Genomic DNA, 25036 nt, shown 5'->3' on the forward strand with positions numbered 1-25036 from the left:
GCCATCTAGAGTCCAAAAAAAAAAAAGAAAAAGACAAAGTCCTTCATCCCCGGAGGAAGTGGGAGGTGCAAGGCAAGAGGGAAGGCAGCAGAGCAGGCACCCTGCGACCCCGCCAAGCGCCCCGTGCTCCCCTCAGCCGCCTTGTCCGCGTGGTGCCAAGACTGGCTCTGAAAGCAGCAAGCTAAGCATGGCCATGGAAGCATGGCCATGGGGTACGCGGGGCGCTGCCCCTGCCCAGGACATTGCTGCGGGGTTATATTGCTGCAGCACAAGGCGCTTTAATTAGGTTTCCATCAAGCGGCTTCTCTAAGAGAATTAGGTCCCCATTAATCGGCGTGGCTGCAGCCCTGTAATCTGGTGAGAGCTGCGCTAAGCTCACAGATGATCTGCGAGGCCAAAGGGAACGTCGGTGCCGAGGCTGGTGCCGAGGCCGGCGCTGCAGCGCCCGGCTGCACTGCGGGCCCGGCTGTGCTGCACGGAGCAGAGCGGAGCAGGACGACACTGAGCAGCACTGAGCAGCGCAGCCCGGGCCGCCCTGGCGAGCTCAACAACAACCGGAAATGTGTTCAGCCTCCAGATGACACCAGAGAGAAAAAAAAACCCCAAAAACAGGAAACAAATGCTCAAGAGGCCGGGCCAGAGCTGTGCACAGCAGCAGCAGCAGCCGCAGCAGCGCTGGAACTGCTACACCCAGCACCCTGCACGCCGCCCCTGCCAGCAGCAGCCGGGGCCACCTTCACTGGCACCGTCTCCAAGTCTGCCCTGGGGTGAGTGTCCTTCCTAAGGTGCCTCCTGCAACCTGGAGTTTTGCCCCCAAAGCGAGTAAGGCTTCAAAAGGCATCCCCCCCACACACCTCTTGCATCCCAAAGTTCTGCTCCGTAGAAGGGTCCCAGCAAAAGGCTGGCAACCTGGGGAGAGCAGGGTCTGCAGCCATTGCAGCCGTGCTGGGGAGGAGCAGGCTCAGGGCAGGGCAATGCAAGGGGCACCTGTTCCTTAGGGTGCGCTTTGCTCTGGGACGCCCTGGCCACGAGCACGCAGCCCAGCCACAGCCGCAACCCAGCTGTAAACCTCGCTAACCTCCTAGCTCCACAACAGCGGTGGAAGAGCCTCTTGGGCTCGCGGGCACGGGGGATTGGTGTCCTCTCTCGTGGCTGAAGGCACAGGACAGGCGGCTGCTGCCAAGCACAGACTGATGCACGCACTTCAACCGCAGCATCTTTGCCACCGGTGGAGACAACACCGGCATCTTCCTCATCCAACAACACAAGGCCACCAGCTCGGATGTCCTGCCAGCTCTGGTCAGCCTGGGGACACCTCTAGTCTTTAAGCTCACAAGGAACACATTCAACTAGGCTTGGAAACAGCCCAAGCTCTRGGCAGACAAGGGGCAAAGAGGAGGAGGTCTGGATCCCCCTGGAGATAGTGCACGCCGTAACAACCTCTTTATCATTCCCTATTTGGCGCCTTGCACAGAGGCAGAGTTTTTCCACCACRAGGTCCCAGCTGGGGGACAGCGAAGGCCGGCAGCGCTGTGCTCCGTGGCAGCTGGCTGCTGCTCCCTGGGGGCTGGGTTCGCATAAAGTGCTGCAGCAATCGCTCATTAGGATGAGTCAGAGAGGCCTGTTAATTAATACTTGTCCAACACTCCAAACATCCCCAATGATCCTTAAATGCTATTATGATGATACTCAATTTGCAGATACTGAAGACACATTTGCTCAAATTGGGCGCCCGACRTGCCAGGCATTTGAAGGGTCTCTTGTTGTCTCTAGAATAACAAATCCCTAATAATTAGAGCTCATGCAATATTCTGCATCCAGGAATGTGAAAGCTCTTCATAAAAGCTAAGGCGCTGTCAGGCTCAGTTCACAGAAGGGGAGGCAGGGATGCGGCAGCAACAGCCAACCCTGGAACCAGGCAGGAGTTTGCACAGAGGCCTCGCCAAATAACATTCGCCCACTGGGGCTGAACGTGGAGTTTAGCTCCAAAATGCTGCACATGATTAGGTAGCAAGAGTCTGTAGGCTAACAAAGCTAGAGCATGTTTCAGAGTTTGTTTATGCACCAACACTGATGCCCAGGCCCCAGCGTCCTCCTTGGCAAACGACCTATCAAGATGCCTCCAGACAGCCTTGCACAAGAGGTTCCCAGCAGGAACCTGCCTGCGCAAGACAATCACCTGTCCCAAGGCTATTGCCATCTGCCCTATGCTTTGGGACCCCACCGATGTGCCCAAGTGGTCTGTGTCCTCCTCAGGTTGGAGATGGGAGGAAAGCACMGAGTAGGGAACCACCACTACGGTGGTTGCCCGTGCCTCTGGAGCACACGTGGCCCWCAAACATCACAGAGCTGCTGCCTCCAGGGTAGCAGGAGAGGAGCCTGCAGGCTGTTTGCAGTGCCTGTTGCTGATGTTTGCTATCCCTCACGGGCACTGTGGCTCAGGGCACGCAAAACCTCCCAAGACCCTAAAGACAGGGAGGGATTTCAGGGTCTGACACAGCTGCACGGGATAACTCCCAGCAGTTTCCCCTTCATATGCAAGCACTGTCTGACTGGAGCAAGCCACAGGGCAGGATGGGGAAGTGGCGACGCRCTCACAAAGGTGGGGAGGAGAAAAACTCTGAGCAAACGCGTGGTGCAACTTCCTAGGATGGTAGGTGCAGGATGGTAACACAGGAAAAGCTTCAGCATCCAAGCACGTAAGTGCCGGTCATGGTCTCAAAGAGCACCCACAGGCGRTGGCACTGCGGGTCAAGCAGCGATGGCTCTGGGGCCTCACACTTGGAGGAAACCCTGTAGGACCACATCTCTGCACAGGGCTGTGGGGAGCGGAGCAAAGAGCTCTGCAGAAGGACCAAGCGACCAGACTGGCSCTTCCCCCGACGGGCTGACTGGGACGCGAGGCCGGGGAGGGAAGGTGAACTCGTTAGACGAACTAGCAGGGAGGAACTGAAAGCAGCCGGCGTCGAACGAGGAAGCACGAGGCCAGAAGAAATCAGTTGCGGGGGTTTATTAAGGAGACGTTCTTGCGGTGAATTTTTGTGCAACGTTTTTCTCACTGATCTCAGCACAGAAGAGAGAACCACCGGTGCCAAAGGGGAGTGCCAACAGCACCGAGGGAGCTCGTGGATAGACCAACAACCCCAAGCACAGCCAATTGCCTGGCCCATCACCCACATGCCCCGYGCCCTTCAACTTGGCACCTCTTCCCTAATGCTGCACTTTCCTAGGGACTACTGGCTTGGGCATAGTAAGCAAGAGAGCACCAGACCACAACAAGCCAGAGCTCAGTTCCAGCTGTGTGATGCTGTCCAGGAATAATACTTTAGGCAGATTAACTTATTTATTAAATCTCTTCAGGGATAAAGCAAAGCAGCTGCACTCAATTTACATATCTAAACATCGGTTTGCCTGCTAATATGCAAATGCAATGCCCATTTCTTCCATGTAAACTCTGGTGGCCCTGGTGACGAAGCACACAGAGAAGGAAGAGATACTGAATGCMTTCTCTGCTTCAGTCTTTACTGCTAAGACCAGCCCTTGGCAATGCCAGGTCCTGGACACCAGTTAAAGCTCTGGAGAAAAAGAGACTTTCCCTTGGTGGAAGAGAAAGATCAGGTCAGAGATTGTTCAGGTAAACTTGACATTTGCAAGTTCTTGGTTGCTGGAAATGTCACCCTGATCTTCCAAAAGGAACAACAAAGAGGACACAGGGAACTACAGGGCAGTAAGGTCACCTCTGCCTCTGGAAAGGTGGCGGAACGGCTCATGCTGAACACCATTTCCAAGCACGTGAAGAATAAGAGGGTGACCAGGATCAGGATGGGTTCATGAAGGGAAAATCATACTCAGCCTCCTATGACAGGACAGCCAGCTGGGCTCATGATGAGAGAGCAGTGGATGTTGTCTACCTTGACCTCGGTAAGGTTTTTCACGCTGTCTTCCATAACATCTTCCTGGGCAAGCACAGGAAGTGTGGGTTAGATAAGGGGACAGCAAGGTGGCTTGAAAAACTGCTGAAAGGCAGAGCTTAGAGCATTGTCATCAGACACAGGGTCTACTTGGAGGACAATAGATAGAGATGTCTCCCAAGGGCCCATACTGAGTCCTGTGTAGGTGCTGTTGAACGTATTCATCAGTGTGAGGATATATCTTCTCGACTGTGAGGATGGCTGAGCACTGGCACAGGTTCCATAGAGAGGTTTCCACTGTGCAATTACGGGACATCCGGGCATGGAGGTCAGGTCCTCCTCCCTCTCACAGTCAGGGAAACTGACAMAGGGGCAGGCGACTATCTCAAGCAGAACAGGGACAGAGTTCAGCAAGGTGGCAGCATCCCATGAAGCCCATTGATGTGATGAGGCCTGACAAACCTGCTTTCGCACCACTGAGAGGCTGGAGAACCAAGTTGCCGTGCTGAAAACATCACCCTCGAGGCACAAAGAGCCTCATTCATGGCGTACAAACCTACTCTTCATTTCTAATGCCTTGAGGTATTCCTGTGCTAGCTGSAACATGCTCCTCTGGGAGTTTATCTTTTCCGCCTGACCCAGCTGCCATTTCCAACCTTAGCTCCCAACAGCTGTGTTTTGCAGCACGATCTCACAGACGGACAAGCTATTAAAAGCTTCCTGCTTGTGCCTCTGCTTGGGGAGTGACTGGTGGGTCACACTCCAAGCRGTCAAAGAAGCATGGATGAAAGGTCCATAGAAGCAGGCCCAACTGTTATCCTTCTGCATCCTTTCTGAGGATGCAAGAGATGGATGGAATGGCCACGTCCTCTCAGACAGGAGTCCTCAGATAACTAGAGATCTTGACCGACATGAGTGGTAGGGCACAAGTACAGCAAAAGCTGTCTCTGGCCTTCTTGCTGGACCCCAGCAAATTCAAGCAACTCGTTCCCTTTGAATGTGCTTATGGCAACTGGACTCACATGAGAGACCTTGCTGGGGTCACCGAGACAGCGAGTTGAGGGGCAGTAGTATACGCTGTACCTGCTGTGTCCACAAAGAGGACATGGGCTGTTCCAGTACCCACATGCAGCTGAGCCAGGGGGATGATGCACCTGAGTAGAAACCTGGAGCTGGTGAGCCAAAACCCATGCTCATGTCTGCCTCCCACCACAACCCTCGGTGCAAAAGCTTGAGGCTGAGAGCTCCAGTTGGGCAAGAGATATGATGGTGATTTGTCTCCAGCAGGTTGAAGGAGGTGACCGTCCCCCTCTATGCAGCCCTAGTGAGGCCACATCTGCAGTACTGTGTCCAGCTCCGGGCTCCCCAGCACAAGAGGGATGWGGAGCTGCTGGAGAGAGTCCAGCGCAGGGCTACGAGGATGATCAGGGGCCTGGAACATGTGCCCTAGGAGCAAAGGCTGAGAGAGCTGGGTCTGTTCAGCCTGGAGAAGAGGAGGCTGAGGGGGGACCTGATCAGTGTCTAGAAAKACCTCAAGGGAGGCAGTGAGGAGGAGGSGGCAGCCTCTTTTYAGTGGTAGYCACTGACAGGACTAGAGGGAACAGTGACACACTGAAGCACCAAAAGTTCTGCAGGAACTTAAGGAAAGATTTCTTGACAGTGAGGGTGACAGAGCACTGGAAGAGGTTGCCAGGAGAGGTTGTGGAGTCTCTTTCTCTGGAGATCTTCRAAATCCGCTTGGATATCACACTGTGCCACATGCTCTAGGTAACCCTGAGAGGGGGGGTTGGACTAGACGATCTCTAAAGATCTCTTCCAACCTTAACGATTCTATGGCCATAACAAGGCTGGAGAGCCCCATCCTCAGCTGTCAAGACTTTCCCTGTGGCCAAATTACACCTTAAAATGGTCACATACCTTCTAGTTTAAGTAACCATGAGAAAAGAAAAAAAATGCAGGCAGCCTCAACCAGCAAGAACTTCAGCTCCAAACGCTTCCTCTCCAGGATCTACTAGCACAGACCAATCTGTGCCTAGCACAGAAGTGAGGATGATCCTCACGTGGGGAGCCAAGACATTGCAGCAATTCAGGGGCCCACAAGTCCATGCCAGGGAAGGCTGTTGATCATGGAGCTTCCAGTCATGAGAGCATCCCAGCATGCTAGGATGCTTATATGACAGTATCTCTAGAGACACAGATGGCTGCAGGTCCCTCAGTAGATTGAACAACGTCYTGATCCCTCTCCTGGAGGAACCTAGGAAAAACCCAGGTGCAGAAAAACCTAGGAGCAGATGATCCCGCCTGCTGGGGTGGGAGCCTGGTTTGGGTCTACTCACTGTCAAGCAGAGCTTCAGCCCCGCGGCAGAGGGTGCCCAGCACTGGAAAAAGAGCTGACTTAAAAGGCAGGACAAATCCCCTATCTTCCCTCCCCCTGAAACCCCAACAACAGGCAGGAACCAGAAAGAACTTGCTGAATACATCCAGCTGCCTCCCCAAAACCCACCTCATTACCCCACGGTTCCTCCAGCTGCAGATATAGGCCATAGACATTAGTTTAAAAATAAAACTCCTTCCCTCTGCCTCAAAGTGGTGAAGGGGAACACTCTTCTGACACGCAGCAAGCAGCTCAGATGTGTCTTCTGCCACATTTGCCAATTGACCATGACCCAGTCAACGGGGCATGATGGGTCCCTGGCTCTCAGCAGCCCAAGCTCCAAACCTCACAGGTCATACCAGGAGAGGGAGGCCGTGGGGTCACAGAGCAGGTTTGATAGCGACTAAAGCTCCCCACTGAAGGGGTCATCACAAATCACTCGCGTGGCTCAGCTGGATAAGCAGTGGCGGCTCAGGAGGACCTGAGGACCTTCTCTTTCCCACAGTCAACCCAACAGCTGAAGCAGGCACCTACATCACTGTGACTCCACTCTACGACACTACCTGCTTGTTCCCTCTTACTTTCTGAACCTGCGGCACTAACGAAGGAACCAATGCAAAGGCACCACAGAAGGAGCTTGTCACCACAAGCTGGATCCCACAAGGCACCTCCAGGTGCACTACAGAGCACACAGCAAGGTTCCCTGGTGCCTAGGATCTTGTTTTACACTCAAAGACATAGCAGGATCCCTCAAAGCTCAGCTTCTCCTCCCTGTGCACACATAACTGCAGCCCTGTCTCTTAAAGGCCCGTGCTAACTCCACATGCACTTCAAACCATTTATTAGGACTTCAGTGGCCAAGCTTCCTCCCTTTTTCCTTCCCCCCTTTGCAGACAGGGCCAGGCTACAGTGCAGCGGGGAGTAAACGGGAGAATTAAGGTCTCARCGGGAAGCACTGTGGGATGTTTTCCCCCAAAAAGGCAAGGACACGGCCGCGTGCCGGTTCAGGGAGCTGCTCCTGCAGCCCCGCTTTCCTGCGGAGCTGCTCTGCTTTCTCCACCACACCGGCACCCCAGAGCAGCCAGGCCACAACCACCCTATTGCACATCTGGCAGCAGCTGCAGCCACAACCCACACAGTGACAAGGACAAGGATAGACAGGAGACCTTCCAGTGCCCCTTCAAAACAGGGACCGGCTGCCCTGGGGAAGGCCAGGGATGTCCCACGTTCTGCCCGACAGCACTGGCCCCGTCCCCAGCACCCTCGCAGAGGAGGAAACGGCTTCCGAGACACACGCCCCGGCAGTTCTGCTCTGGTTCAGCCCATGTAAGCACAGGGAAGTTGCAGYGGCGGCTCTGCTCATGACGGCCCGGCACGTGTCACCGCCCCACGCCTCTACCCCGGCCCTGCGCCACTGTCCGACCCACGCAGGATCATCTCCCAGAATCAAGCAAAATAAAGCAAAATAGAGCAATATAAAACAAAATAAAGCAAAATAAAACAAAATAAAACAAAATAAAACAAAATAAAACAAAATAAAACAAAATAAAACAAAAATAAAGCAAAACAGAGCAAAAATAAAGCAAAATAAAGCAAAAACAGAGCAAAATAGACCAAAATAGAGCAAAAAAAAAAAGCAAAAATAAAGCAAAAATAAAGCAAAATAGAGCAAAATAGAGCAAAATAGAGCAAAACGAATCCCACCCGAGTGCCGGCAAGCAGACCCTGTCCCCCACCCATACCCCGTGGCGCGCACGGGCCACGCACGGGCCACATCTCCCCAGGGGCAGCACTCTGCATGGGAAGGTGGCAGGGCCCACAGACAAGAGGCCGGGAACAATGTCCCGTCCCTCCCTTCCCGTGGGAAGTGGGAGGGAAGGAAGCGGCTCGGCTCGGGAGGCGCTYGCACAAAGGCAAGCCGCAGGCGCCCGCCCCGCGCCAGGTTTCCTTGCCAACACGCTGTCCTACCGGCACTGCAGCCGCAGCCGCAGGCGGCCGTGGTGCTGACGCACAGCCCCACTGCCCCGCTTGCTGCCCCGCTCACCCACGGGGAAGGAAAGAGGGTCCCCAACTCCCCACTGCGATGCTCTGCACTGCCCTCGCAACAGGGAACCCACGGGCAGCAGCGAAGCGCGACCGTCAGCTGGAAAGGCTGCAAGAGCGCTGGGCCTGGAGGCACGAGGGGAAATAGGGAATGGGAAGCGGCAGGGGTTGGAATTCTTCCATGGGGGCAGCAGGGCAGGATAATGAYGACGATAAAAAAGGCTGGTAGGCAAGAATTCCCTTTTCAACTGCATGCTTGCACCCTGCTTTGGCCTCCCAGGGAGGTAAAATCATCTGAAGTAGTGATATTCCTAAATGGGAAAAGGGAACGGCACCATTCCTAGGCACAATCTCTTTCCTAGGGCCGCAGGGCTCTCTCTCTCCACTCAGCTAAAAATGGGAACACAAAAACTAGCAGCAGGAACAGTCCCCCAAAATCTCTGCTTTTAGCATGGAGCCACCAAACGGAGCTAAACGAGACTCCTCTCTGGCAAGGTCCCCAGGAAGCCTTTGAGGCTCCCATCCACACAAAGCACGGAGAGCAGTCGGCAACCYGCCGTGGACCTGCAGCCTCCAGCCCCTTTTAGCCTGGGAAGGACAACGGTGGCACGCCTTGTGTCAGGGAAGGACAACGGTGGTCCCTGCGCACGCCTTGTGTCTCACTGTCCCGCGTGGAGGCCTGATCAAAGGGCTTACTAGGCACTCACTAGGCAGCAGAGTCGTTGAGCTGGTATTCTCGCGAGCGGTTGAAGCAGGCCTGGACGCCGTTGTCAGCCCACAGCCTCCGGATCACGTTGGCAAGGTCCTCTGGCATGATGCCCTGCTCCTCCGCGGTGCAGGAGAGCGCGAACAACTGGCGAGCATCGTCCTGGCAGGGAAAAAGAAGCCGCCCTTCACACCTGCCCCGAAGCACACCATACATCCTAGGACCGCAAAACCCAGGGATTCATTCTGTTCTTAGGAGTGGCAATCTCAGTTCAGGTATGGCAAAGATCACCTGTCAAAACCGAGGACCCAACGCTCTTCTCCCTCCCGGCACAGTACTAAGGCACTCACCGCTCTGGAGGAGTCGCCAAAGTCAATCTGCAGGTTCCCCATGGCCTTGATGATGGCCATGATGGAYTGGATGGTGTTGCTGTAGACCACAGCCTTGTACTGCCGGCACTCCTCTTCCGAGTAGCCATCTTCATGGATAATCCTGGGGGCAGGGGACACACATAGGCAAGGTCACCATCCCACCAAGCACCTTAACCCCTCTGTCCCCTTCCCTTTGCTGGCAGTGATGTTACTAGTAGGCCACTCTCTGCTTGGTGGTGTACACCCTCTGCTTGGTGGCTTTCCCTAGCCTGGGCATCCTGCTGCAGCTGCTCCCAGCCTGGGGAGTGACATGGGCTCTTCTCCCCMCAGGGACATTGGCTGCAGGCATCATGGGGAGCAGGAGGGCACAGATCTGCTCAGCAGTGCACAAATACAGGAGCTGGCTGCTGTTTCAGGGGCTTGCGTGGCCTGTTGCTGCCCAGGACTATGGGTCTGAGTCCTTCCCATTAAAGGAATTTACTTTAGGGCAGGTAAACAACRGAACACAGCAAGAAGCTGTAAAGCTTGTCAGGAAAAGGTGGTGAGGAGCATCTTCCTCCTCTGTTGTGAAGAGGAGGATGCTTACTAGGCACTGGCACATCCTACCAGCTGCTACCTCCTCAGCCAGAACTTCAGGAAAAGGCAGCTCCAGATGTGCCAGGGACAGCTGGAKGGATAGAAATCACCCCATGACTGCCAACTGGGCCTGCTCAAGGGACATATGGGATTCAAAAGCACTTGGAAACCTCTGGGCTTGGAGCTAGTAGAGGCACGAGGGTCTCTCCAGGATGTCCTAGCCCCACTAACTTTGCTGGCACAGCTAGATCTGGGCAACCCAGGGCTAAATGAGAGCAGGTAGTCAACAACACAAACAAAAACACACCCCAAAAGCTCATCAAGGTGGCCTGGGTCAGATCAACTTCACAGGCATGGAGTTCAAATGCCCCCAGAAAGCTGGAGCCACGCTCCGGTGCCAGGCGGCCCTGGCCTGATCCTCCTGCCCCGTCTCAGAGCACAAGGTATTTGTTTTCACAGCAGCTCCCTGTGGCCGCTGTAACCACAGGCATCCGAGCCACTGAGGTCACCTTCCATGCCTGAATATTTCATTGGCTTGCATTGACCGGCAGTTTGCCGTCGGCTGCTGGAAAGGCCTGCTTGCCCAAGCAGCCAAGGGCTGGATACYGCCCCCAGCCTGCATTAATGCAGCATCTATAGTTGGGTGGCAAGGTTACTTGGGGACATCTTGAATAGAAGTAACAGGGATTTCGAGGTTTTGGTTCTCTCCASGGGGATGGCTTGGCCATCTCGTTTGCTCACAACAACCCTCTCTCAGGAATTCGGCTCTGCAGACCATGACATGACTGGGATCAAGGGATGGCTGCCCTGGGAAGGAATGACAGCAGCTCTGCCAAAAGAGGTCCCTGCCACGGATGCTGTCGTCCATGGGTGACTGCAACATGGTTGGAAATACCCCTTCCACAAGCGGTATCTAGCAGAAGCTTAGCTGAAACCCAAGAGATGCCAAACTGGATTGGCCCAGGAGGGTGATCCAAGCCTGCCTCTGCCCCTGGGCCCAAGTGGCTGCAACCTCGACCTCCCCAAGCTCAGTCCCAATGCGGCCAGTCCTCTGCAGGGATGATCCAGAGGGACATGACCACCTCTCCACATGGCTGAGCCAAGGAGATGGGGTGTCCTGGATGCTCGATCTGTCTGCCTGSTTGGGTCTTCCATGTGGTCCACATGCAGAGTCCTACAACTGGGGAGGAACAACCCCAGGCACCAGGACAGATTAGGGGTCGACCTGCTGGAGAGCAGCCCCGCAGAGAGGGACCTGGGAGTCCTCGTTGACACCAAGTTAACCATGAGTGAGCAGTGTGCCCTCGTGGCCAAGAGGGCCAATGGGCTCCTGGCTGCATCAGGAGGACATTGCCAGCAGGGCAGTGGGGGGGATTCTGCCCCTCTGCTCAGCTCTGGTGAGACCAAACCTGGAGCACTGAGGGCAGTTCTGGGCTCCCCAGTGCAAGAAGGACGTGGAGCTTCTAGAGAGGGTCCAGCGGAGGACAATAAAGATGATGAAGGGAATGGAGCATCTCTCGTATGAGGAGAGACTGAGTGAGTTGGGCCTGTTTAGCTTGGAGAAGGGAAGGCTGAGAGGGGATCTGATTAACATGTATAAGTACATGAAGGGGGAATGGAGAGAGGAAGGGGCCGAGCTGTTCTCAGTGGTGGCCAGTGACAGGACAAGGGGCAAGGGATACAAGTTGAAACCCAGGCAGTTCCATCTCCATGTGAGGAAAAACTTCTTCACTGTGAGGGTGACAGAGCCTTGGAACAGGCTTCCCAGGGAGGTTGTGGAGTCTCCTTCTCTGGATGTCTGCAAAATCCACCTGGATGCCACCCTGTGCCACATGCTCTGGGTGTCCCTGCTGGAGAACGGGGTTGGACTAGGTGATATCTAGAGGTCCCTTCCAACCTCAACCATTCTGTGATTCTGTGGTGATTAGGAAAGCACGTGGCACCTCCAGCTGGGCTGTGGATGTGCTTCTAACACTGTGCTGGCAGCACCAGCCTTTTCCCACGGGCGTTTTCCCTCACATGCCTATGGGGTAGCAGGCAGCCCAGTTTTCCTGTCACCCCAGAGTGTCCCCAACCCCTGCAGAGAACTCGGCAGCAGGGAGGGTGCAAAGGGGCAGAGATCCCAGGCTTACTCACTTCATCTGTTTGACGATGGTGCTCTTCCCGGACTCACCGGCACCTGTGGAGAACCGAGACACAYGAGCAGTGAGCGGCAGCTTGAAGCCGGGGCTCCCCCGGTGTGACCCCAGGCGCAGACCCCCCCAGATCAGCCCAGACAGGCGCCCAGACCCTGCTGTCCCCCTCGTCAAGGACAGGTACCATCTCGCATCCAGCGCCAGCGAGCAGCACCGCGGCACGGCGCTGAGTGGGCCTGGCACCGGTCAGAGGGGTTTTTAACGAGCAGAGGGGCTCCTGCAGATGCTGCCCTGTGGGGCATGGAGGCAGCTGGAGCCCCGCGCTCCATCCACGGTGCCTTGAGCTGACCATCGCTCCTCCCAGCAAGGTGCCACCACTGCCTCCCGCCAGGAGAGGACAAGGGTCAGCAGATGCTCTAGCGGGCACCCCGCTGTCCCTGCGCACCCAGCGGGGCAGAAACGGGGAAGAGCTGCTGAGGAGAGAGCTCCTAACGATGCTGTCCTCCAAAGGCAAGGCACAGTTCTGCCAGGGGCCGGCTCCTCTCTGCAAAGCCTGACCCATGCCTGCCGGGCCTCCTGCTGACGCACGGAAAGCTCTCGCAATCATGGCTCTGCCCTCCCCAGGAACTGCTGGAGCTCGGCGTACCGAGCTGTGGCACATTCCCAGCCGCTCTTCCTATTTCCCTAGTGCAGGGAGGAAATCCAGGCAGGTTTTCCCCTCCTCTCCATCCGCTTACAGTGTTTTCTTGCCAGCAACATGTGTCATCGTCAGCTCAAACCAGCCACACCACCATGGTCTATGGCAAGAGGGCCGGAGGACCCTCCAAAGACGGCTGGCAAATGCTCTGCTGTCACTGAGACAAGGGACAGAGCAGAGCCAACCTATCTTCCCCGGCCAGGGCTACCCCAAGCCTGTCCTAAGCCCCAAGCCTGTCCTAAGCTTTATCCAGACAGCAAGGAATGTCAAAGAAACACACAGGGAAAAGTGAGCTTTTGGATGATCTTGCAATAGTGCCGGAGAAGAGGGGTAACAGGATACCTGCTCCATCGCAAGCAGGGCAGCAAGCCAGGAATTTTCCTTTGAGAAAATGGAGCAGCCTTTTAATGCAAGCCAGCGGGGCCCGCGGTGACTGGGCCATGCAGCCCGCTGGGGATCAAAGGAGCCGGCTCTCGCGCTGCTGAGGGTCAGCGCAGAGGTGGCAGCRCTCACGGCACGGCACGGCCGCAAAGCCGGCCCCGCGGGAACGCGGCGGCACCAGACCACCGGGAGGACTGCGCCCGCAGGGCATCCCCTGGGCACCCAGCACGCAGGGCCACAACGTGCCCTGGCCACAGAGCTTTGAGAGCTGCCGGCTCCAGCGCGGCTCTGTGCAGGATGGAGGCACTGGCCCCACTGCTGCAGCCTCGACAGGGATCACATGCGGCCGAAAAGAGCCCGCTTTCGGGGCTGCCCTGATGCGAGCCGCGTCAGCACAGATTCACCAGTGATCAAGCGGGACATATAATTAGGTCAATCTTCTAAGTGGCAGGTCCAGCTCCTAAAGAATAGGCTGCCTAAGCCCAGCCTTGCCATGCCCAAACATCTGCTTCCAGCAACAGCCCCCCAAGCCAAATTCCTAGAGACGAAGGCACCATGACTGCAGTTTGGGGCCACGGCATTAAATCCCACGGCCCCTTTCCCAGGGAGAGGGTTCCAGCCCTTGTGCAGGGTCATCTGCTTGGGTCCCAGGGTGACTTCGAGGAGCGGCCACAAGTGATTCAGAGAAGCCGTGTTGGCCCCTGTGGGGACGTCTGCCTGCGCTGCAATAACGGGTAGGGCATCGCCTGCAACGCTGCCTTCAAGCATTGCTTCATGGGGTGGCATGCAGAGCGCTACAGCCAGTGAGCAGGAAAATGAGCCCTGGCTTCCAGCTCCTCCTGCTTCCTTAGGGCTCAGCGACAGATGCCACTTTATGCTCCCACCACGTGCCAAGATGCCCGGGCTTCCCCCCACCACTGCCAATGGTGATGATCTGCCTGCCCGGACCCTGCTTGCACAAAGGGGCCTGAAGCAGAGCATTCCCGGGAAAACTGGGAAGGAGCCCCGTCACCTCCTCCAAAGGACTTGAATTGCTCCCTACGGTAGAAGCCACCCACAGATTTCTTTTTAAATGGCAAAGTTCTTGTAAAATGCTGGAGCCCGCGAGGGGAGACGCCCCTTCCTCCACTCCAGCAGATGCTGCAGCGTCGGCATCGCAGCAGTCCTGGCTCTGACGGCTCTCCCACGAGCTTGGCTAGCTGGTCTTGCGCATAGACCGGTCTGGGTTCAGAAAGCGTCTGGACCTCAACTCTGGGCCAGGTAACACGCAGCCCTCGCTCCCTGAGGGTTTCTCCCTCCCATTGAGCTGCAAACGGGAAAGGGTTAAGCCATCCTGGCCTCTGTGTCTGAAATACAAAAAAAAAAAAAAAAAAAAAAAAAAAAAAAAAAAAAAAAAAAAAAAAAAAAAAAAAAAGGAAGCTCAAAGGGGAACTGGGAGGGACAGCGTGTCCCCTTGCTGGGCAAGGAGCGTCACAGATAAATTGCCTTATAACCTCGGATGCCGTATAACATCGTCCCACCTGAGCTGCGCTTTGGGAACTGCAGCATAAGCCCCAAGGATGCAGGCAACAAGAGAGGATGGAGCCCCATGCCGGGGGCTGCCCAGAGTGGTCATCATCCCAAATACGGAGGCTTCGGGGCTGTGATCGAGAGCAAGGTGGTTCTCCGAGCCTCCGGACCAGGACAGTGCCACTGCCTGGGCACAGCAACCTCTCCTCTCCTGGCCCAATGAAACCGTTCTCACCTAGGGATCCGCASGTTCCCAGCCAACTTTCCATCGGGGGCAGGTGCTCCTGGCCCCCAGGCTGGAGCCAAAACCTGGATCAAATCCCGCAGCAACATAGGCCAGCCTGGCTCTGCCAACCCATCGCCACCCGCACACTGGGCAGAGCGTGGAGATGGGCACAGCACCAAGCCGGGCCCCCATCTCCAGGCTCCTTTGGCATCGCCGCTGAGCTGAGCAAACATCTGTGCTCGCTGCGCGCGGGGCAGGGGTGGCCTTGCTGCATCCCGTGGGCGCTCTGCCTGTCGGGATCTCTTCCACTGGCATTTTCCCCGCTCCGAGGGGTCCTTCCAAGAGCCCTTGTCTCCCCAAGAGCCAGGCTGGAGGGGCTGGCGATGCCCCAAGGTCCATCTGCACCCGTGGGAGCCCGGAGGAGACAAGAGTGCCGGTGCCCGGTTTGCTCAGGGCGCAGCGCTGCCGCCAGCCTGCCCCACACGCTGTGTCCCCAGCCGCCACAAACGATGGGTCCCGGTGCTGCCACGCACCCCGCCAGCCTCCCAGCCCTTGCTCAGGGCGAGCTCCGAGCTGCCCTTAAAGAGGGCCCCAAGCAGCTAATGGCAGGGCTGCCGCGTCCCAGGCCACAGAGCGGGAAAGGGAGATTACAGAGGAGCACAAAAATGAAGATTATGCTAAAATTAAACCTGCAAAAACAGAGCCTGGTATTTCAGCTGAGAAGCCCCAGCAGGGAAAAGGCAGCGGAGAACCACCAAGGCAATGGCAGCAAATGGGGCTTAGAGCACATGGGGCAAGGAGCAAGTGCCTTGTACCAATGCCTGTGGGGCAGCCACACCAACTCCATCCAAGCCATGCCCGTGAGTCACTTACGGACCTCTCCAACCCACAGGAACCAACCAGGGCATCGCTCAGCCTGCAGCTGATTTGGGAAGAGGACTTCAAGGAACTCCTTGGCCTCAAAGCGTGGAGCACAGCCAAGATGGATCTAGCAGATTGCTGATTGCCTCTTCAATAGTTTGCTTTGGTCTCTAATACTTCAAGGACCTGGGCTTCCTTCAGGTACAGCCATCCATCAGCAGCTGGTGTCACTGCTGCTCATCCACAGGGTAGAAGATATTGAAGCTGGGCTTAAGAGACCCAAGCCCACCTTGCCCACAAAGCTGGAGCCAAAGCAAGCAACACTGAGAGGCAACGCACATCACGAGGCCACAGCTAGTCAAGGCAGTTGTTCCCTTGCACAAGCCCCTTTTTTAGGTCTTTCTGCCACCAAAGGGAGAGGGCCAGTCTCTGTCACACCCAACATTTAGAGTTTGCTGAGGTTAGGACTATATTAAGGCTATAGAGACTCTATATGTCTACATTTATCGCTACTTCTCTGCTCCAGGCACAGCACAGTTTCCACAATAGGCAATCTGCAGGAGAATCTTTACTCAATTCCAAGATGAGTTTTTGATCACGTAAAAAAGAAACAGCAACCATAATCAACACAGCCCCATACCTCATCCTAGCTAGGCCTTAGACGAAGCCTTGCACCATGGGAGCACCTCTTTGCTAGGCAATTCCTGGGATGTCCCAGCCACAGATGAGTTTCTCATAGAGCTGCAGAGCTCCAAGACACTTTAAAATACCCAAATCAAGCCACAGCAATGCCCTGCTTAGTATAAGACCAAATTCAGCCTTGGTGTTTTCCCCAGAAACCAAAGGAAGCATCCAGTTTCAATAAAAAGGTTCTGCTCTGGAGTATGGTCATGGAGCTACAGGGCTGTCAGCAAAACGGGACAGTCCCCCCAGGAAGATGGGATCATGCCAGCCCGTTCCGTAGCGAGGAGTAGCCAGGACCATACAGGGCTCCTGCACTGCCCACACCATCACCAGTCTCGGTGATGGACCCTCTCAAACATCTCCAACCACTCGGTGAGCCAAGAAACCCAAGAAGACAAAAACTAATGCTCTGGAGCACCTCAGGTCAGAACTGGGGAGCAGAAAGGGTGCTGCAATGAGCCAGTAGAGCTACCAGGCAGTACCCACCACCTTGACTGGCGGAGGCTTTCCTGCGCGTGGGAGAAACCAGTCCCACACAGGCATTCTTGGGATGCCTGCAACACAACAGCAGCGGGGCCACACTTTGTGGTGCTCACACTGCCCAGCTGGGAAAGCTCCATGTCCAAGTGATTGGTTGATCATTCCCATTGAGATATTCAGTCCTTAAAAGAGCTGTACGGGATGGATTTATAAAATCAAAGCTAAAAACTAAGTGAAGCCAGTATGAGATGCATTGGAGCACATCTTACGTTGCTCCTAGAAAGCCCATCCAGCTGTCAGGGAGTGGAAACAGTTAAACTATGGAGCTCGCCACCAAGCCACCCCCAAGCTTGCACTTCTCCTCCTCCCGGTGCCCCCAAGTTGAGCTGCAAAACCTCAAAGCTGAGCAGCAGCGTCTCTCCTGAACCGCCTCCAACCCCAGCTCGCAGCTCTGCTCCCTGGCCTGCTGCAGCCCGCGGCCGCTCTCCGCCCAACTCATCCACCAGCGGAACAAAAGCAAAAATCACTCAAGAATGTCTGAATGGCAGATTTTTTTTTTTTTTTTTTAATGTACCACCAAAGCACAAGGCCAAATTCAAATAGGAAAGAGTGTGGAAACCCGCATCCCTAAGGCACCAGAGTGGGTAGAAGCTCAGAGCTGTGGATTCCTGCTGCGTGCTAATCCAGGACTGCTGCGCTGGCATCTGTGGTCCGTGCTAGCAAGTCCAGCTCAGGGCCTGCACAGGCCTGGGGTGAAACCAGGAGCAAGTTAGCGCCCTGCTTCCTCGTGTATCCTCACCTCAGTCGCAAGCTCTGCCAGATGCTTCTCCCTTAAGCGCAGGGACGCGCAAAGCGTTTCCTCCTGCGCAACAGCCTCGTCACGGACTCTCACCTGCACCTTTCCTGCTCAGACCGAGCGCCAGGGACACAGCTGCCAGCACCAGACCTGCAAGGCAGCACTCTAAGCAAATTGCAGAGGTAAGGTCATTTCCCTTGCAAACCTGCCCTTGCAGGGTCTTGGACTGCTTAGTGGCTTCCCTCGCAATTCTCATTTGCTTGAGTATTTGCTCCCTACTTTTTTTTTTTTCCCTTTGTACTCCAGGAAAAACCCTCCACATGGCTTTTTTAAGTGCCAAAAGACCTGTCCCTCCCACAAGTTAGCATCTCTCCTCCATTTACTACAGTGCTGGAAGGGCTACGGAGCAGAAACGAATCAATCTTGGCAGACTCCATTGAGGTTTGCACCTTCCCACAGCGTCTCCGCTCTTGCTATGGTTCAACCACGCATACAGCTCCAAGCACCAGCAAAGGAAGAAGTCAGCACCTATCAGGCAAGATATCAGCTGCACCAGTGCGAAGATATGAGTCAGTTCTTATGTTCACGCAAGACATCAGCTCCCACAGATTCACTGGAAAGAGCTCTCTATTTCCCTGACACCAGGCTACGGAAACTTGTTCCTACCTTTCCTGCTTCTCCAGGAGGGTCAGGAAACAAATCCAGGAATGAATTAAATGGGCAAAGGGCAGAGAGATGGATCTCCTTAGGGAAGATGCACATTTCCAGCTCTGGAGATGCAATCCTTGGCACTGCAGTACATGTCACATACTAGCCAGGAAGGAGCTCAATAAATCACCAGGGCCAATAGCGGCTGGAAGGCAAAATCCAGTGGTTCAGCACTCATCCTTTGGAGGCAGGTCTGCTGCCCTTCCTGCTGTCCCTGGAAAACTAACGTCAAGATGTGCCCAAGATCAAGAAAGGCAGAGAAGCTGATGAAGGATGTGGAGCAGAGACCTTCTGAGGAGTAGCTGAGGGAGATGGGATTATTTAGTGGGGGTTATTTAGTGCGGAGAGGAAGAAAGTCAGGGGAAACCTTACCCCACCCTAGAGCTCCCTTAAAGGCAGTTGTAGTGAGGCAGGGGTCCATCTCTTCTCCAGAACAACTCTGGTTAGCACTAGAGGCAATGGCCTSAAGTTGTGCCCGGGGAGGTTCAGGTTAGACCTTAGCAAGAATTTCCATAGGGAAGGAATAGYCAAGCTTCGCAACAGGCTGCCCAGGGATGTGGTGGAGTCACTGTCCATGGATGGCAGTGTTCAAGAAACACGTAGATGAGGCTTAGGGACCTAGGGACATGGTTTAGCAGGTATAGTGTTGAACAGTATATGTCTGTACTCAGTGATCCGAAAGGTCTTTTCCAATCATAATGATTCTACGATTCCAAGAGTTTCTGCTGTCCCCCAAAGACATGCCAGCAGCAAGGATCACATCCCCTGGCCTTCACAGGAGCTGTTGCAATGACTCCTCATTTTCAGGCAATGACTCCCGCTCTGGTGCCCACATTAACTCAGTCCTTGACGTGGCACCCACACCCCTTCTACACAAGGGCAGCCTTTACAGAGCTTTTCAATACTGTGGGTTGAGCAAGTCTCCTTTGCCTGGGGCCCGAGACAACCCATGTCCATGCAGCAAGTCTGCAGGCCAACAGCTCAACACAGCTCTTCAAATCCTCTGAACATYCTGCCCCTGCTCTGCCAAGGATTGCCCACATGCTGCCCTTACCACAGCACCTGATGCTTTGGGAGACGCACAGATCTATGCAGTGTGAGCACAGAGGCTGCCTCCACATCTCCATCCTGCCCGCAACCCCAAGGAGCCTAGTGCCCCCAGAGCGGAGCCCTGCCCTGGAGACGTTTGGAGGTCCATTCTGACAGCCAACTCATGGGACACTACACGACAGCCATCCTAACTCCCGTTGTGTGGGGAAAGCTTCACAGCTAGCATGGAAACCTGCCTTGAACAAGATGTTTAGCTGTAATTGAGCTCTCGAGCACCAAGTCACAAGCTACCACTGAAATAATTCTGTGAAAATAACCAGCCAGGTCTTTCGCATTCTCTTCCCAGACAAAGCCCAAAGCTTCAGGCAATGAAACCTCCGCCAGGGACAGGATCCTTGGGAAGGATGTAATCAACTCTTCCTGTCAGTTCTCTCCATGCTTAAACCTCACATCAGCTTTGCTTGGCCCACGGACTTGCCATGAAACTGGAGGAACGACAGGCATTTCTCCTCCTCCTCCACCACAAGTTCTGGAGATAGGTGCTCACCTAAGCACACCAGCAGTTTCACAYGCTGCAGGGAGGCCCATATGCACCTCACCAGGGCCCCTGCTCCCTCCTGCCATCCCCACCTKCACCAGCATCTGGTACCAGTCATCTGTTGCCAGCAAGTCATGTTGCTCCCATGACCTGTTCTGAGCACAAATAACAGCTTCCTACAGGTTTGCAGAGCACCTCTGCTTAGTACCTTTGCCTTCGGAATGGTTATGGGGCTGTGCCACCACATTTGCCCACAGCCTCCCCCTTGCACCAGGCAAGAGGCTGAACGATGTCTGCAAATGCTCTGCAGGCCCTCCAGCAGGACCCACGGAACATCTGTAGCATCTTCCTCCCATTATGGGACTCTTGGATGACACGTGTTTTTCATTTCGCCCAAAATATACTATTTGGCTGGAATCTCACAGGCTTGACCCGAAGGAAAAAATATTGCATTGGGTTTGGAAAGACGGATCAGATTTCTTTCTTTCCACCCAGAGCCTCCCCCAGGTTTTAAAGGCTGTCTCCTTCAGAAAAAGCTTTTCTGCAGGGAACCAGAGCTGTGCAAAAAAGCAAACCTTTGCAAATCAGGGTAGGCTGCTTTCAGGAGCACGGCGGGCTGCTAAGGGCCACAAATGAAGCAATGCTCAGTATGAAGCTCATCTGTAGAGCACTTTTAGAGCACAATTGACTCCAAAATCACAAAAGCCCAAGAGACCCTAGACTATGAAATTAGCCCCAGCTGGTGTTGGTGAGCATGCAGCAGACCTCGTGGCTCCAACATCCCCAAAGCAAGGCCATGCCTGGCTCTGGGGGCTCGGAGAAAGCAGCCTCAGCATCTTCTCCCCTTCCACCCTCCGGACTCGCAGACAACGCCGGTGAAGGCAGCAAGGAGGAGATCCCACTCTACACAAGAACCGCACTCATTTGCTAGAGACTAGCACTCAAATCATGCAATAGGGAAGGCCAAAGATGCTCTCTGAAAGCAAAACGTAGCCACACAGCAGCCTTGCTAGCAGGACACCAGCCAGGCAGGAGCAGACATCAAGTCCCAGTGCTGCAAGCAGGTGCTCAMTAACCCCATGACAGGCTGTTTCCAGGGACCTGACAGCCAAATAGCTCAAGGTGATCACCCGTAGTGGTTGCGTAAAACATCTGCTTAACATTGCAGTGGCCAGTGGTAAGCACCAGGACAGGGACTATAAAATCAGCCTGCTCTCATCACYGCATGTGTTTGTTCTCTTCTACCCGTGCCCACGCAGGACTCAATTAACAGGATGCATAGCTGCTCCCCAGCTCTGGGCTCCTCACTGGCTGCTGTGGCCAAGAAAGCAGCTTAGAGATGTCTCCCCACTAGGCATGAATGGGACTCGATCTTCCCCATCGCCTCCACCACCCCRGGGCCCATGAGCAAAAACTGCTGCTCCAGGGGAAGAACAAGTCGAGGCTACCTCCCTCTCATCCCATAAGACCGCTCCTCTGTGATTGTTCTCACCACATAACAGGCTTTTGCTGCTATGTTTGTTTTGCTGTCACTTCCCAAGGGAATTCCAAGCTCACACTCAGCTCCTTCCCCACCAGCACCACCTCAAAGCTTGTCCCAACTCACTCACCCCACAAGCCCAGGGTTTTGCATTTCCCTCATAGCTCAYGGCATAACAGCTACAACTCCATGCACTACGAGGTCAACCCACTCTGTCTTCAACACCAACAGTCAACGGGATGAAACCAGCCAGGGAACCACATGTCCAAATCCAATCACCTGTCGAGCCTGCTGTGGATACAGCGAGTCCAGCCGGTCCACACCAAGCACCCCGTATCACTCAAAGCCAAGAAGGCTCAAAGCCTCATCTGGAAACAGCTTTCAATCTACACATTATGTCATGTTGGCTGCAGGCAAGGTATTCTTTCTTTTTAAATCCTTATTTAACAGAAGCACTTTAGTACCTCATTAATGCTGACAGCATAATCCCAGGCTGATTAGTCAAGTTAAGCACCTGCCTTCAAAGGAGAGGGAAGCAAGGGATGGTTTTCCCTCGCCTGGGTGCATGATGGCTACAGCTAACACCTCGGCAGCTGCAAGAAGACCACAGCTAMAGGGCAAAGGATGGTCAGAGGGAGGAATCCTGGGGCAGAGCACAGATCACTCCTTCATGCCAGGTTCTAGGAAGAGCTTTTGTGACATTTTGCTCCAGTTTGGCAGTATGAGCTTTGCAGAAGCCCAGCCAGACATGGGCAGCAGGTACAGCATGGTGAGGTGGCCCAGGCTCAAYGCCTGGGAAGAGCGCAGGGCTCTGGATGACACTCCAGAGCCCTGGATTAATGCCAGCTTGGGACTGGCCTGCCCTAAGAAGAAGCTGCAAAGTGGCCAAAACCCTGAGACACAAGGCTTGGATGAGGGAGATCGCTAACCAGCCTCTTTGATGCAGCCGCAACAACAGCAAGATRAACAGCTGGACAAATCCAAGCAGACTGCAGCACTCTTTGTGCCACATCGTTTCCTGTCTAACTCTGGACCACAAGGAGCAGAGGTTATTTTTGCACAAGCTCAGCAGGGCCAGGCTCTTGCTGTCAGCTCCTCACCTGCTCCAGGAACAATGCTCCCAACAGCAGAGCACCAGCGCCTGGGTGACAAGCCCCAGGAGGAAAACCATGCCACAGTCTGCAATTAGTCTCCTACTTTGATTTCCCTCTCAAATGGCCTCATTTGGCTAATGAGCAGGCCTCTGGTAATTGCCTGGAAAGCTGTGCTCTTCTTCCTACCATATYCGCGGACAGACGGGAACAGAGGGGCTGGGACACAGGGGGTGATGTGAAGGTCTTGCAGATGGATGCCAAAAACGATTAGCACCACCACAAATCCAGCCCCGGAGCCAGATGCCAGGTTGGAAGGAGGAAATCAAGCTATGTTATGCCAACACTAGCTCCAAAGTCTGCACCAACATAGACAGTGGACCAGGCTCGGCCCAATGCCTCACCAAGACCCAGCTAAAGAGGGTCTATGTCATCTGCTGGGTCAGCACGGCCATGACCCCTCTGCTACGTAGCTACTGCGTGCTTTTCCAAGCAGGCCAGGACTTTGACTGACCCATTGCTCTCAGAGCTACCAACCAAGCACAGAAGATCACACTTGGGTGCCACATGCCTCAGTGGAGGGTGCCCATGTGTCACTGCTGATGAGCTAGAGGCAGGCATTAGAGAAACTACTGCCCAGCAAGCTTGATGGTAAAAAAAGCGGCTGAGCCCATAGATCTGCAGCCCCCATCCCTAGAGCACCCGCCCCGCTAAGGCAAAGGACTAAGGGGAAGTGGAGACCCCTAAGTCCTCTCCTGGAGACCCAGAGCAGTTGAGAGAAACAGGAATGAGTGTTTAACCTCTGTAGGGCACAGGAGCACAGTGGGGTGATAAAACTGGTTTATCTGCTAACTAAAGGCAGGGTGGAGATAAAAGACCCAAGTCACGCGCTGGCTCCACGACTTGCCTTGCCGTATGGCTTCCCGAAACAGCGGGAGGTTTGGGACAGCTGGCTCCTCCAGCGCCTGCCACCTACAGCCAGCGACGTGCACACCTGGGAAAGGCATCCCAACCCGTCCACGGAGAGACCCGGGGTGAACGGGAGGATGTGGATGAGGAACACCCAAGTCTTGCAGCCTCGAGCTCCTCCGGCTCCCAGAACAGAGGCAGCAAAGAGCCGCTCGCTCCAACGCATTCATTCCAGCCCCTGCAAACGTCCATGGAGGCCGTGGCCCCACAGAAGCCTGGTCCGAAGTCTGAGGCTGCTGGGGTGCAGCATTCCCAGGAAGCGGAGTCATCCCGGGCTTCCCTGACCCAAGCTTCGCCAGGATTCACAGCTCCTGCCCTGCACTAAMCCTTTGGCTCTGACCCACCAGGCAAGGGCCAGAAGGTGGCAGGGAAGCAGAATAAAATGGTTCATTGTCGGTTTCAGTCAGTGCTGGAACACTGGGAGTGAGGAGCAGGAGCTGCTGCGGTAGGACTACAGCCTCTCCAACAGAGACCCTCCCCTCCCAGCCTCCTCCCGCGGCACCTTCCGGCCCCCTTTTCCTCTTCCCCAGGCAAGCCCAAGAGGACGTGAAAGTTTTCCAGCCGTGCTGCTCCAATCCCCGGAATAACAACCCCTGCCACCCATTCAGCTCCGTAACAATCCACAGGCGGGCTGCCAGCGGAGCACCGGAAGGGCCCGTGCTTCCCGAGGCAGGGCAGCTTCCAACGCGCCGCCAGAAACAAAGAGGGCACTTCCTCGCCAAGCAGCAGCTCGCAAGGCGGGCGAACCACCGAGCAAAACACCTTCYGCGGCCCTTCCTGCCCTCGTCTGTTCTTCTGTGGCCACAGGTGGGAGGGTTCCTATCCAGACGGCATCTGGGCAGCTTCCGACCGGGAAGCAAGACGTGGCTTTCCTTCCATCACCCTCCAGCCTCAAAGGATGAGGTGGAAAAAATAAAGCACGGTGGGGGAGGGAATGCTAAAACCTCTATGGTCACCCAAGCAGCCCTGGGTTGCAACAACACAGCCCCCACTGTGCAAACAAATGCAGGAAGGAGCCCAACCAGGAGCTGTCTCCAAGCGGCAAGGACCAAGCAAATTCACGCCACCTAATCCCAGGTAAAGGACAGTGGGCAGATCAGCGCATCGTGGCCTGTTGACATCCAGAGATGACCTCCAGGGAGAGTAAAAGCAGGTGAGTGTGGTGGGACGCTCCCACCCACACAGCTGGCCATGCACGCAGGGACCTCTCCTCCCTTCCCAGGGTATATGTGCACATGAGTTGGGGTGCCCAGGGCCCACGGATGCCCTGAGCTCATATAAACCTCCCCTTTCATCCCAGAGACAGAGGAAGTTTTCTTCCAGCCTGCTCTTTCAGCCCTCTCCTTGCCCAGAGTGAAGCCTGACCCAAGATCATGGCCATTTCCATCCACTGGGACAAGACACTTTCCGTTCCCAGCTCAACATCAAAAAATAGGAGAAAAGAAAATCA

At 55.0% G+C, this 25036-nt stretch overlaps 1 protein-coding gene across 1 annotated transcript in view; it reads right to left on the reverse strand.

Annotated features, from left to right (window-relative positions):
* Positions 1 to 25036, reverse strand: part of GNAI2 (G protein subunit alpha i2) — a 39055-nt gene that overhangs the window by 4954 nt on the left and 9065 nt on the right. Inside the window, exons 2-4 of the mRNA XM_026046216.1 lie at positions 12118 to 12160; positions 9385 to 9526; positions 9036 to 9196 (exon numbers count right to left, since the gene is read on the reverse strand). Of these exons, the coding sequence (XP_025902001.1) occupies positions 9036 to 9196; positions 9385 to 9526; positions 12118 to 12160 (346 nt within the window). The remainder of the gene's footprint in view (positions 1 to 9035; positions 9197 to 9384; positions 9527 to 12117; positions 12161 to 25036) is intronic.

The sequence above is a fragment of the Nothoprocta perdicaria genome, unplaced genomic scaffold, assembly GCF_003342845.1.
Source record: "Nothoprocta perdicaria isolate Ctin4 unplaced genomic scaffold, notPer1 scaffold_429, whole genome shotgun sequence".
Taxonomy (NCBI): Eukaryota; Metazoa; Chordata; class Aves; order Tinamiformes; family Tinamidae; genus Nothoprocta; species Nothoprocta perdicaria.